Source organism: Lissotriton vulgaris, chromosome 1_1 (genome assembly GCF_964263255.1).
Source record: "Lissotriton vulgaris chromosome 1_1, aLisVul1.2, whole genome shotgun sequence".
Lineage (NCBI taxonomy): Eukaryota > Metazoa > Chordata > Amphibia > Caudata > Salamandridae > Lissotriton > Lissotriton vulgaris.
In genome coordinates, this window is record NC_141685.1 from 386,718,351 (window position 1) to 386,732,426 (window position 14,076).

At 44.4% G+C, this 14,076-nt stretch overlaps 1 protein-coding gene across 1 annotated transcript in view; it reads right to left on the minus strand.

Annotated features, from left to right (window-relative positions):
• Positions 1-14,076, minus strand: part of SHISAL2A (shisa like 2A) — a 552,893-nt gene that overhangs the window by 250,029 nt on the left and 288,788 nt on the right. Inside the window, exon 2 of the mRNA XM_086936192.1 lies at positions 13,667-13,806. Within this exon, the coding sequence (XP_086792318.1) occupies positions 13,667-13,806 (140 nt within the window). The remainder of the gene's footprint in view (positions 1-13,666; positions 13,807-14,076) is intronic.

A 14,076-nucleotide genomic window follows, 5' to 3' on the forward strand; every position in this document is an offset into this window, starting at 1 on the left:
ATGCTTGTTTTTTAATGTTTTTGTCTTTTTAAAAATCGGTGAATCAAAAAGTCAAGACTGCAACATGTTAGTAGTGATTGACAACAAGCACAATCGTCCAGTTAACCAAGCAAGCAAGAGATAAAGGCATACTTACTTCCAATATGGATGGGGAGGCAGACTTGGCCAGTCATGTGAGCTGAAAGCAGCAACACAAGATAATGATTGATGCCTTCCACTAGACCTATATCATATTCCAGTGCCAACTGGAAATGGGAAGTTGAAAAAGCTGTAGTATGTAAGAGGTCAAAGGTCGTATGCAAAAAAAGTAATATGCAAAAGTTCACCAAAAAGGCGGAATAAAAAAAAACTAAATCAGAAGTCGCAAACAGCAGCAAGGATAGACTTTATAATGACAACATTGCATTGTTTGCATGGACAGGCCCACATACAGCATATGCAGATGTGCAAAATGTGTTGTGGATTTACAGGTTGTGTTTTTTGCCCTACATAAGCCTCCAGCGCAAAATGTGCAATGAATGGGTTCGGATCTCACCACATCAAAAAAATCACCAAAGAATGCGGAGGCATGTGTGCCTGTCGCATATCCTAATCCCCTAAACTGGTGAAGCAGCCAGAGTCGTGTATGACAAAAAGACTGGCATGCAATATTCTGGCCAAAAGGTCGTAATCTAAGTACTATCCGATTATCGTGAAGGAAGCATATACTGATAAACAATGATATCTAGAATTTAAGCTAAGTACTGTAAACCTATACTCACGTAACTTCACAATATTTTGTTAGTCCATATTCTGGTCACAATATTTCTCTGTGGTAATATTTAAAAATCAATATAATGGTGGGTCACCATCGCAGTCACTCATTAAATTATAAATAGCCTCCTATGTATGGTCTATCGGTGCTTTCAAATGCAAATTAATAAATCAGACCGGATCTTGGGTCTTTTTAATGGTCCAGTTTAATGAATCTATCGACACGTTTGCACCATACTTTCATACCACACTGTTTATCCTGTAGTCTGCGCTGCAGACACTGGCAGGCCGTAGCAGGTTTATACAAATGCTGGATGTTTTGATGCACTCAGTTCAATACATATTTACTTACGTTTTTAATTATTTATGCAACTGCTTTTTACAATACAAATCAGTATAGGATTCTCAGGAATTAACATGAATGATGGGTTTGTGCAGATTGTTAATTTTGACTGCAAAATCTCTCACAAGAACAAGTAAAACCATATTGAATATGAAAACTCTCTGGGGATGTATGTCGTTACAACGCATACTTTTACTCCGCGTACCATTACAACGCGGTATTTACAACGCATACCGCTACAACGCATAGCGCTTTGGGGTGCTGGATAGTGGTAAGTATAATTTACTATTCTAACTCCAGTCCCCGTGGACCCTAGGGAAGGTGTTGGATAGTAAATTAAACTTACCTCTTATCCTAGAGCGCCCCCCAGCGCAATGCGTTGTAACGGTATGCGTTGTAATGCCCGCGTTGTAGTGGTAGTGCGGAGTAAAAAATGCGTTGTAACAGGTGAATACCCTCTATGGTCGCAGAATTGGGCATATTGTGAAGAAAGACGGTGGCCACTTGCACGGTAGCGAACAGACTAAACATGTCCTTTATTCATACTTTTTGTAAAGTTATAGATTACCAGAAGGCCCTCGAGTCACCAACCTCAAAAGGATGAAAGGCCGTGTCGACCTGGTCAAGACTAGAATCACCAGCCACCAAAAAATGAAATGCCACGTCTGTCCAGTTGAGGCTAGAACCTCTTACCCTGTTCAAGGCTAGAGCTTTTACCTTGAGCCCTCATGTCACCAACCGCCCAAGGATGAATGCTGCGTGGGCCCCGTCGAGGCTAGACCACCCCCACCCTGAGTTGATGGTATAACCCTGGCTCTGTGGCCTGGAGTGAATGCACTCGATAGCTCCTCACCTGTCCTTGGTGCTGCAGGTCCCATGGTGGCACGGCTCAATGGTCGTGGTCCTGTACCCGGCACGACCTGTGCCCGGTACAGGGAAAGTGACATCAACATGCCCAGGGCTCCGATGGCGAAGGAGACCGTCGACGTGGCGGGGGAAGAGAACACGTAACTGCAGTTGGGAGGGGGGGAAGAAGTAGAGTGAGAGAGAAGATATCAGCATAAGAGCTTCGGCTCACAGTAAATGAAAGAGCAACCGAGAAGCACTGGTGGCGCCGCGCTCACTAGTGATGCTCCAGGATCACACTGCTCATAGGTCACGCCCTGGTAATTAAGGGGGTTCTTGTAGCTGTTCATTTGCCTAAGACATGTGCATTCCTAAGGGTCGGCACAAGGATGCTCTGCTGCGAGTGGTGCAGCTCGTGAGCCAGTAAAAGAGACAGGAGGGATGGGCAAAGAAGCACTGCTACCTGCAACCGTCCATCAGATACAGTCCACTGAAGTGTCACTTTGCATGCAAGAAACAGAAGTGGCTCTGATGGAGGTTCGAGCAGGGACAGCAGACAGCACTGACGAGAGCAGACAGCACTGAAGGAGTCAGACTGCTGGATAGAGAGAATAGAGGAGGCCTGACTGCGGGCAATGATCAGCCAGGGTGGCCAAGGTTCATGACCGCTCGTGAATACCCCTTTTTGACCACCATACGATGACATTCTTGAGTGTTTACGTCATAACATTGGCACATCTAAAAACCAGGCTTCACAAACTTTGAAAAGTTTGCAACGTTAAAAAACGAGCTGAGCTTGGGTTATGAGATCGCGGCTCAGCGCACACCATTTAAAAGACGTCAGTGGTGGTTTTCTGTAGTTGCTTCGCCTTGAAATGGATAAAAAACAAGTTCCCGCCGGGCCGCCACGCTGCCTGCAACGACCCGGAAGCGGTTGGGCAGCCGGCGAGAGAGAAGCCACTGTCCGAGGAGCCCCGAGGGCTCCTGATCGAGTCCCGGTCCCGAGATGGGGGACCAGGTGAAGAGCGGCCGGGCGCATGGGGAAGGCGGGGCTCTCATGTGGTGAGAGAGCCCCGCAAAGGGCAACCGCCGCCCGAGAGGCAGAACCGCCGCCGAGCACCGCCAGAACAGGTGAGTGTGTTGAGGAGGAGGAGGGGTGAGTGGGGGTGGGGTGTGCGCGTGTGTCTGTTGTAGTGTGTCTGTGCGTGCGTGTATCTGTCTGCGCGTGTGTCTGTTTAAGGGGGGTGCGTGTGTGTGTATGCAGTGTGTGTATGTGCGCATGCGTGCGTGAGCCTTTCTTTAAGGGGGGTGCGTGTGTGTGTGTGTATGCAGTGTGTGTATGTGCGTCTGCGTGCGGGAGCCTTTCTGTGCATGGGAATATCAGGGACGGCGACGTGCGCGCTCACGAGCTACAATCTCCGGCAGGAGAAGCTCGTGACAGTCTCCTGTCTACATTCCCCTGAAAGTGATTGCATAAGTTGTCTCGCCCTAGACGCAAAAGCTTTGCTTTTGCTTCGTCTAGGCGAGACCTAAAAATGTGGGATGTATTGCAGCCTTTTCAGGGTAATTAATGCTAACTGCAAGCAGCTTTTTAATCATTCCTTTAACACAAATCAGACATGCTTTCAATAGGAAAGCATTGTCTTAGGTTTCATATATCTTAACAAAGGCTCAGCAATCACACAGGAAAGCTGTCACACCCAAGGGTGTAAATGCTTTACAGGCTCAGGTATCAACGACAATGAGTTGTAGAGATCTTCCAAAGTTTTTTAGCTATCCCTCTTGTTACACAGTTTGTACAAGTTCAGACCTCAGACAGGTCTAATACACTTTTTACACAGATTTCATAGACTCCAGTTTTATACAGCAGTTCTATCACTTAGGTATTAAACAGCAGTGCATCCCTCTAATAACACAGATCTTACAGACGCAGTCCTCTAACGGCTTTGCTATGCTCAGGTTACATCAACTTTATATGCTGAAGCATCGGAATGCAAATCTATCCCTCAGGTTACCCATAATGTACAGGCTCAGTTCTCTGAGAGCAAAGGTAACCCCTATGGTAAAGAAATCTTTCAGGCTGAGATATCCGACACACAACCTGCAACTTAGTTTACATAAAACTTACCACTTGAGCCATCAAACAGGAGTACCGCTTACCCAGTTCTCCCAGGCTCAGGCTTCTTACAGATAAAGTACACGTCAAGGTATGGATTTGTTACAGGTTAGAGTCTCAAAATGAGGGAGAAGAACTATCCTGCAGAGTGATTGCATGCTTAAATATCAGACAGGACATGTAAGCATATATAAAGCTATCTTTTAAGTACTAATGTGGGAAAATATCTAGCCATGGAGTAGATGAATACTTTATCTTGTATACAGCACTCTGAAGACTAGATAATTACAGACTATTAAGGATGTCAAAATTGTAAGCCAGTAACAAATGTTCTCATTGCAAACAATCCACTTCAATAACCCAAAAATAAGTAATAGAACCACAAAATAAGTGGTTAGCAATGCATGTTTCAAATAGCTTTAAGGGATAAACACATCTGGTGTGTTTAAGCATTGGTGGAATGCTGGACACAAAACCTTTACACAAGGGACACACTAACACAGCAACAGTGCAAGCCTGCCTGAGAAACAGAACAGTCACAGTAGAGACAACATCAGAGCTAACATCCTTTGGACAGCCCAGACAGCAGTAGTGCAAAAGACACTCACAAAAAGAACGGGCAACAACAATCTAAGCTTCCTTCAGGCACCAAATAGGCATCACCAGTGAAAATTTATCTCAGAGACAGAACTGACAGAGCAAATAAAGGATTACACTTGTGGAGTCCCTCCACACAAACAATAGACCAGGGGGAGGATGTGGCACAGCAGCCAGAGCTGGCAACTCAGGAGCTAGGGTTCGGGGTTCGAGTCTCATCATCGGCCCAATATGCTGTGATTTTGGGCAGGTCGCAAAATTTCTCTGTGTCCGTGAACAGCACTGAGATACTCTTACGGGTGATAAGATGTGATATATAAATCTACAAATAGACCAATATGGGCAGCAGCACGAGCACATGTCCATGAAAAAATGAAGACGGACAAAGACTTCCCACATTCCCAACACAGAACAGGCAGAAGCAGGCCTCACTTTCACAAGAACGGTATGGGTAGCACACACGCAGCACGCGCACACATGCACACACACACACATGCACACACACACACACACACTTGGCTCCCCACATTGACAGACACCAAGCAAGCTTCTCTCACACATGTCAGAGTCTCAGGAAACAGAGCACAACAGGTGCCTACGGTGCTTGTAATGTAATGTAATGTAAACAAGATTTGTAAAGCGCACTGCAACCCATTGGGCATCCTGGAGCTAAAAGAGGGAGGAAACAGAAATAGACAACTGTGATCTGAAAAGACAGTAATAGACAACTGTGATCTTAACAGCTAGAGGTTAGATTTTTGGAAAAAGTCAAGTTTTTATCAGTTTACGGAAGGGCAAGAGATCGTTTATCTGTCGCAGCTCCAGAGGTAGCTTGTTCCAAAGTCTTGCAGCAGCAACACTAAAAGCTTGACCCCCCAACTTAGGTCCTCTAGTCAGGAGTACTTTCACCAAAAAAGCTGAAGAGGACTGAAGGCAGCGGGGAAGGGCATACCATCAAAATTACATTGTAAGTGGAATGTGGGTGTGAACAGGACTGAATGTCTTTGTCGTCCTTGTAGGAATATATTACTGAAAAATGTAGCCTTGTAGAGAAAGATGCTCTCGGAAATTACTCGTTTTTTGGCGGCTGTTGTGATAGTAGAGACCATATGCCTGCTTTATTATTGTTAAAATGTGCTGAAAAATAAAGTAGGTGAGATGTAATATGCAATAGAACCAAATCAATATGTGCCACTCATTAGGTTTAATTGCAAGTTCTACAAGCTTTCACATCTAACATTCAGAATGCGTGCATCAGAAGGCAGTACAGTGCCATATTTTTTCAAAACTGTGATGCAGCAGTAACTCACTAATGTTCTTAAAAATAATCGGTGTGACCCTCTTCCATTTATCAAAAGGGAGGCACTGTTTCGATCTAAACAAAACTTTTTTATGGTTGTTCCATGTTTTTAAAAAACATAAACACAACATTTCTCTACACATCACCCTTACTAAAAATACATTAAAAATCATGGTATTCAAACAATCAACCTTTAAGAACCATTCAAGTGTATCAGGGCTGGTTTGTCTGGACAACACAGTTGGCTCAGGCAGACATTTGAGAAGGCTATCAGGGGGCCCCTGAAAAGCTGGGGCCCTGGGCCAGAGCCTACTTTGCCCATGCCTTAAAACATCTCTGTGGTACAAAAGGGGGTGGTGATGGACGGAGCATCTGAACCAATCAAACACTCACACCCAGTCAACAGATCTGGGTTTAATCCATCACCGTTCTTTAGCCCACTCTGCCACCCCAGTTCAGACATGGCCATATGCAAATCAGTCTGACCCTGTGCCTCATGGGAACAGTCCAGCCCGAACTGCCAAGCCATGCCTTCCCTGGACCGGAAACAAGCTTCCTAGGACCGGTGTCTGGCATTACAAAACATCTCTGGGCCACATAAGTTAACATGACAGGAGGTTAGTCACTAATAACTCTTGATAGGAAAAGGCTAGAAATACCAATCAAAGACTTCCCCGAATGGAATTAATAAATCCAACAATATCATATTGTTGAATTTCTCCTAAAGTGCACATACAAGAAGTTATAAGACTTTCTTGTTTGTAAGTCCAAATTCAGCCTTCCAGTGGTATGTCCTGATTCGTCAGAGTTAAGTGGATTAGCCGGGCTGCCTTGAAGAGGTGATAAGGAGCCCCTGGGGTTAACCAGCTCTGCTGAGAGGGCAGTATGCTGCCACGCAGAAATGGCAGAGCAGGGGGAGGAGTCATAAACCATGGTCTTCAAAGGCAGAGGGAAGGCCTCAGTGCCAGTCTCCACTCCACACGTTTGACCCCAACCAGACCTAGGATTAGGGAAGGTATGTGCAGATGGTAGGGGGAGAGTCTATGTAAATAAGCCATCCTGGGGGGTGTTTAGCCAGATCTTGACTCTGCTGGAAAATCAGCCATTATGAATTTGGAAGATCTGGTGCACTCTGGGACAAAATAATGCCACACTCTAGAAGATGTGGTCATAATTTTGGGGAGTTAGCCTGCTCCCATTGGTCAGCAGTGACCTCCTGCTTGACCCAGAGAAGTGAGGGTCAAGAGTATCTGAGCAGGGCAGAGCCTCTCAGATCTGCTGCTTGAAACTTACTGAAGCAAGACATTGGCAAGCTGAGAAGATTGTTGTGTAAATATTTCTAAGGCCTGACATCTGAAACCTCACTATCTGAAACTACAGCCCTGTTGATTATTTTGCTGAAAAAGAACTAAAGAGCGGACTCTCTGAAAGCTACAGGTTTTAAAGAGCTCATCTGGAACATCACCACCTAAATCCGCACCTTGGAGAACCACCAGTGGATTTGGAAGGATTTTGTACCAGTGGAATGTGAAAACTGAAGTCCTCAACTTTCAAGGACCATCTTGGAGCTTCCAGACCCTTGGAGTGAGTTTGAGACACTTTTGGACACCTTGTGCAACTTCAGGAAGAAGTTAAAGAAGTTTGGAGAACTTTGGAAAAAAGCTCCATAAATGGACGGACTCAACCAGGCCAGCAAGGCCGCCTGCTTCAACGGCAAGCCGCTCAAGCCATCCAGGTTTGTCCTGCTAAAAGCTCCATCTGTCCAACTTCCAGAGTTTGACCGGGACTAGAAGAAATCTGACGCTGGCAAACCCTCACCGGATTCGGCTACATGAAGAGCATCGAGAGACCCAGCGAGAAAAAGCTCCAGAAAACTTTCCAAGTCGTAGAAAAGGTGACCGGGAGAGACAGTGACCGCCAAGCCACCTGCCTTTCATTGTGTGTCGGCCTGGATTCCTGGGTTGCCCCTCTGAAGTGCTAAAGAAACATTTTCTAAGTCCGCTCCAGGGAAGTTAACAGCAGTTCCTCGAAAAGCTCCAGAAAAGATTCTAAGAGTGAGGGTAGAAACTGCCGCTACCCCTATATGGTGCTATAATCTTGTAAGTGCTATATTTGTCTAAACCTTTGAATATTCTTATCTACGGTTCCCTATGTTGGATTCTTGTTGTTTTGGTGTCATTTTAAAGATATATATTTTTTTTTATAAATTGGTTTTGGATTTTTATAATGTGTTGTGTCTTAATTATTTACTGAATTGGTATTTTTAAATGCTTTAAGTACCTGTTTTGAAGTTAAACCTGCCTGCTCGCAGCCAAGCTACCAAGGGTTGAGCATAGGATTAATTTCCTAAGACCTATGCTGTGTCCTACCATGTGTTATTGGCCTTATTGCCAGTGGCAGACCTACATTTGCCCCTACCAATAACCCACATTCCAAAAGGTGCTTTCAAGAAGAGTTCAGTCTTTATGTATTTCCCGAACTATGGTCGGAAAAGTTAGCTAATGGTTTGTTTTGATAGAATTATGATAAGATGTTTTATCAGGGTAACTACCAGGGTAATTTACCAGGGTACCTATTGGAATAATTGTCCACTGCTCTCATTGTACCCCTGTACAGTTGCTTATGCTGAATGCCTTTCTCATTTACACAGGAGTTCACAAAAGATTCCCAGAGGTATTCCAGGCAAGTTGCAGGGGCTGCATGGTACCAGGAGTACTCTTGGAAAAATTCAAAAAATTCCTAAATGTTTGAAACCTGCACCCATGCAATGCTGCAAAGTTCTGAATTTTAAGACTGGGCTCTATGGTCTTCCTCTGAGAGTTAAAATGCCAATTGTGCTACTTTGAAAGTACACGAGAGCCACTGACTCGTAACCAAGAAGTAGATGCATGTTGTGTGTATATTATAAAATACCACTACCATGAAACAGAACAATATGAGTGGCAAGGCTGTATAAAAATCACAGGAGAAAATAAAGATAAAGGTGCACTGTGCATTTTGTGTTGTGCACATATAAAAATAGAAATCACTCATCGATATGAAAAAACACTGCTACTTATGCCACAAAGCAGCCACCAACGGAGTCAGGCGGCTAATGCAATGCTTCAACTTTTGCTAGATTTCAGATTTATAAAGGATTACCTAAGTGAGCTATTAGACTGGTCTCTGCAGGTTCCAGGAGCTTTTAGATGTGTCAGTTAAGCCAAGAGACGGTAAGTAGAAGACATGCAATTACACTTATACAGTCTTCTTATCATGAGAAAAACATTATTTTACGCTTGCGTTGCGACTAAATGAATATATTAGTAGATTATCCATCTGTCAAAACTCAGATTGCTGATGAATACATTTTATCCCTAAAGACAATGGGCGTGAAAAGTGAAAATATTTTTATACATATTTCCATAAGCATATCTTCCATTGCGGATTAAGAGAAAAGCATAACTTTTATTCTTAGGGCTCAAGTTGAATGGAAGACGTTGCCTTGATTACTTACCGAATATTTTTTTTTTTTAGCAAAAAGTTTTACTCTTCCCACACACAAGCCTACAAAGCCTACATACATTATGTTGGGCAAGTAATGTCGGAAACACAAAGTCAATCAGCTTTTAAATTTAGCAGAGATTTTTAGCTCCTACTTCTTGCCAGGAGAAAATAAATGCCTTCACTTCCACCCCAAAGCATTGTTTCCAATACCCAAGCAGTACTACAATAGCCAATGGCTGACTTCACAAACAGTGTAAAATATCGTGGTAAAAACATTGGTAAAAAACTATGAACATGTTAAATGTATACAGACGAGGAGGGTTAACTATACTTAATTTCACACATTTGTAGGTTAACTAAATATGTAAATTGATACTTGTATAGCGCACTACTCACCCGCAAGGGTCTCAAGGCGCTTGTACGAATACCGCTGTGGAACCCATCCTGGCTTTCCCTGTGAGGCGTCCACTCCTGGGCACCCCCAGGGTGAAGGCCAGGCATCCTTAGTGTTGTGGGGGCCGTTGTGGAGATTAAGCAAGCTTTTGCCCAGAGTTGCAGAGTGGGACTCCATGATTAGAATAGGCACCGAAGCGAGAATTATCAGGTCCGTGGAATTTTGAGCCCAAAACCCGCCGAGGCGGGGAATGGAACCCTGGTCCCGGGCTAGACCTCTGCATCAGGGTCTGCCGCTCTGCTCATTAAGCCACACTTCTCCACAAATATCTGTGTGTGTGTGTGTACTTACCCTTACAATATCTTGTTGACGACATTTCTATAGTCCATATGCTGACATACTCCCAACAGTGAGAGAATTCGTGGATGTGATGAGGAACAGTATGATGTTATCACTGCATTACCATTCAGCCCTGCTAACTTGCCACACAATCTTTAACTTGTGAGTCCATATCAGGCAACTCGAACTCTTTTACGTACAGCTCTTGTTGGTTTGTCCTCAAATCATGCACAACATACGCGCCCCCTAGGGTTACTGGCTTCAAAATTCCACTGAGGAACTGTTCCAATTTTCTTTTATAGAAAACCTCAACCGTCTCCCACCTGTTTTCCTACTTTCCCAATAATCTCACCCTAGGAATGATCTCTCTGAAGGTGCATGGGAGGGAAGGGGAACACTCAACAGGCTGCCTCTTCGTCAGGACCCTGCCCTCCCTGACACAGTTCAAAAAATAAATTCTTGAGGAGGTGCCTGGGAGATAAACAAACCCTAACTAGCACACCATAGATAGGAGAGATGCAGTTGCTTTGTTAAATTTATAGAGCTAGAATGGTTGCCTGTTTTCCAAACTAGATTAATCCTTAAAATGTAGGGACTGTGATAAACAAGCATTTGCAATGCAATAGGTCTTGCATTTACGCGAGACCTATTGCAATGCAAATGGTAAGAATCACGGACAACGGGAAGGAGGGCGTGCGGGTCGGGGGGAGAAGGCACGGACAACAGGAGGGCGGGCGGGCGAGGGGAAATGAGAAGACACGGACAACGAGGGGAAAAGAAGGCATGACAATGGGAGGGTTAGGGGAAGTAAAGAAGGCACCAAAGCATGTTGTGCCTGCAGTAGGAGAACCTTATTGAAGAAAATAGTGCTCACAGCCTAAATAACACGTACCGTGTAACAACTGAAGTAAAAGGGCCAGTCACCATGGGAGGTGACAAAGGAAGAGGAGGCGGTACTAAGGAGCCACTAACAAGCCTATTGATGAATCAGAAGCCAGCATTTGGGGACGGACAATGCCACAAGCCAATGGCAAATATGAGCAAGAGTGGGTGGGGCTTCTATTCCCTACTCCTCTACAATAAGTCTTGCAGAGCAGAGCATGGGTGCTGGCTCTAGGCTCGACCTAGAAAGAGCGACAAAATGTAACTGCATTGCAGTAGACTGGTTTCATATCAATCAGTGGCTTTGTATTTGAGGACCCCTTGGCCCAGGCCTGTGATGCTAGTGATGTTATCAGGCTCGGACTGGGAACCGAAGGTAGCACTTGCAATTTTTTCAGACTAGTCCTGGGGGGAGGAAGAGAGCGTTGTCAGGATGGGTGGCCGGCCCCTGGGGAAGCACTGCCTGGCCCAGGATGTTAGAAATGCTTGTTTGCTGCTTTTGACGGCTGATGTTGTGCATGGCTGCAAAGCCGGCCATCAGTAACAAACCCTGCCCCACCACTTCAAAACCAGCCCCAGTCTTTCCTGCCTACCAGGAAAATGCCAGATGCTTAGCACCATTTCCCTGCCTGCATTTTAACTTCTGGCATTACTTCGACTGCTGTTACTGAGTTATAATATTACTTCATCATTGCACCAGATCATAATCTTTTAAAGCAAGTTAATACATGGTTTAAAGGTTAGCTAAATATAAATGAATTTAGAGACATGGTTCCCTATTTAATTTAATTCAGTTTAATGTATTTATTTTAACTGATATAAATATAAACACATATTTACAATTAGTGTAAGAGGAAAAGTTATCTACTTTCTTTGAAGGTAATTTAATTAACAATATTAGGTATATAACACGTTTTGGGTTCATAGTTAGTATTAGGTTTCATTATCTTATCTATACTACTATTATAAAGAGAGAACTTGCACCTTTTGGCAAGGTAATCTCGGGAACCACAGCGCCAATCTACACACCCGATACATCTTTGAAAATGTCAGGGTGTGTAGATGGACATAGGCTATATAAATTTTAAAAAAAATTAAATTAAAAAAATTAAATTTGTAAACAAAGTAGCCCCCTGAAAGTAGCGCCGGCCGGGACCTAGCGCTGGCCGTGACGCGATGCGACGACGTACGTGATGATGACGTGTTGGAGCAGCGGACATGGAGCTGAGGAGCGTGGGCGCGTCATGGCGAAGAGGAGCGGAGCAGCAGCTCAGGTAATGTAAACATTGAAATCGCGGCGGACATGGAGCTGAGGAGCGTGGGCGCGTCATGGCGAAGAGGAGCGGAGCGGCAGCTCAGGTAATGTAAACATTGAAATCAGGGCGGGAGGGAGTCAGGGCGGGAGGGAGTCGGAGCGGGAGGGAGTCGGAGCGGGAGGAAGTCGGGACTGGAGGAAGTCGGGACGGGAGGGGAGCGGGTGTGCTCAGAGGGGCAGGCGGGAGGAGTGGGGGCGGGAGGGAGTCGGGAGGGGGTCGGGTCGGGACGGGAGGGGGTCGGGGCAGGAGCGGGTGTACTGCCCCCAGCCCCTTTCTGCCCCAGGCAACGCTGGGGCGGGCTGCTAGTTATTAATAACATTAATAATATAGTTAAGTATTCACATTTTTCTAGTTCAGAAGGAATGATTTGAAGTTAAGGATATTTTCATGCTTGGGGCTCTCAGTGATGGTACTTTGATTGTTATGAATAAGAAGGTCTAAGTAATGGTAAATTCCAATCTTGGTGTGCACTTGATGTTATGTGGAGCAGTGGTTAGCTCAGCAGCCTCCACCATTGCCCTAGTGAGTATTTCCGACCTTGATAAAAGATTCTAAGAATTTCACTGGGATAAACTGCACGGTTTTACCTGGCTAAAGTCCATGACAGGTCTACTGCAGAAGCTGCCTCGGTGCTGGTCTACCGCACCCCGTGGATTAACACTGGAATTTTGATTTATTATGAATTTTAATTGAATGTTTTTTGCTTTAAAGACCCCTTTTAATTCATTGTGTTTGGTTTTCTTTATTTCCAAGCCAGTTTATTATTTCAGTCATTTTTTTTAATTAATTAAACTTGGTTTAAAAAGCGTGTGTGTTCTATTTCTTTACTGTATGGTTGTTGAATTTCGTTGTTGTTCTTGTACCCGGTAGTTCCTTTGAAACAGACCTCGCTGCTTGAATCAAACCACAAAGTAAAGCTTGGAATCCCTTGCAGAAACCAGTTTACTCTTAGGTGATAACCCTTTGGCGCTTGTGGGAGCTCAGTCACTACTACCATGAGAACTAGGGCCCCCCTCTCTTGTAGGCCAACAATCCATTTTTCCCACATTCATTTTGAGGAATTATACAAAACGGTATAACAAAAATGGCGGCATACAACTGAGTGAATGAAAAGGATATATTTCGATAACTCTCTGTGAATGTTTATTATTTGAAGAACTACAACCGAATTCACTTCATCCTTTAATGCAAATTATAAAGTTCACAAAGTTCGTCCTAATTTTTACAAAAACATGGACGATGATCATTTGATGTGTGAAACTCCAAAAAACAAACAAGATAAAAACGATCATACCTGGTGCTTGAAGGCTTAGACCCGTGTCCAGTTTACTGTGTGGTTTGGTGCTGATGAACAAGTAGCAGAGTACACACACCGTGATGATAAAGGCAAGCAAGACCACCGCTGCTATCGACAGGCCGACAAGTGCTCCTACACTGAGAAGACAGCAAACACGCTGATTAGTCAAGGACTTAAAAAGAGCAAGGCCAACATAGCACATACACCAGAAGTCAAGCAGCACTAGTTGAGACCTTCTGCACACACTGCCTTCATATAATTGATCCTCCAACACTTTAACAAAATCTCCCTTCCTCACCTCCTGTGGTTCATGTCCATTTTCACTCTTTTATCTTTCTCCCTGTACCTCTTAGACTCAACTCGTCTTATTGCCCTATCTTATTGGTAATAGAAAAATTGAGCCCGAG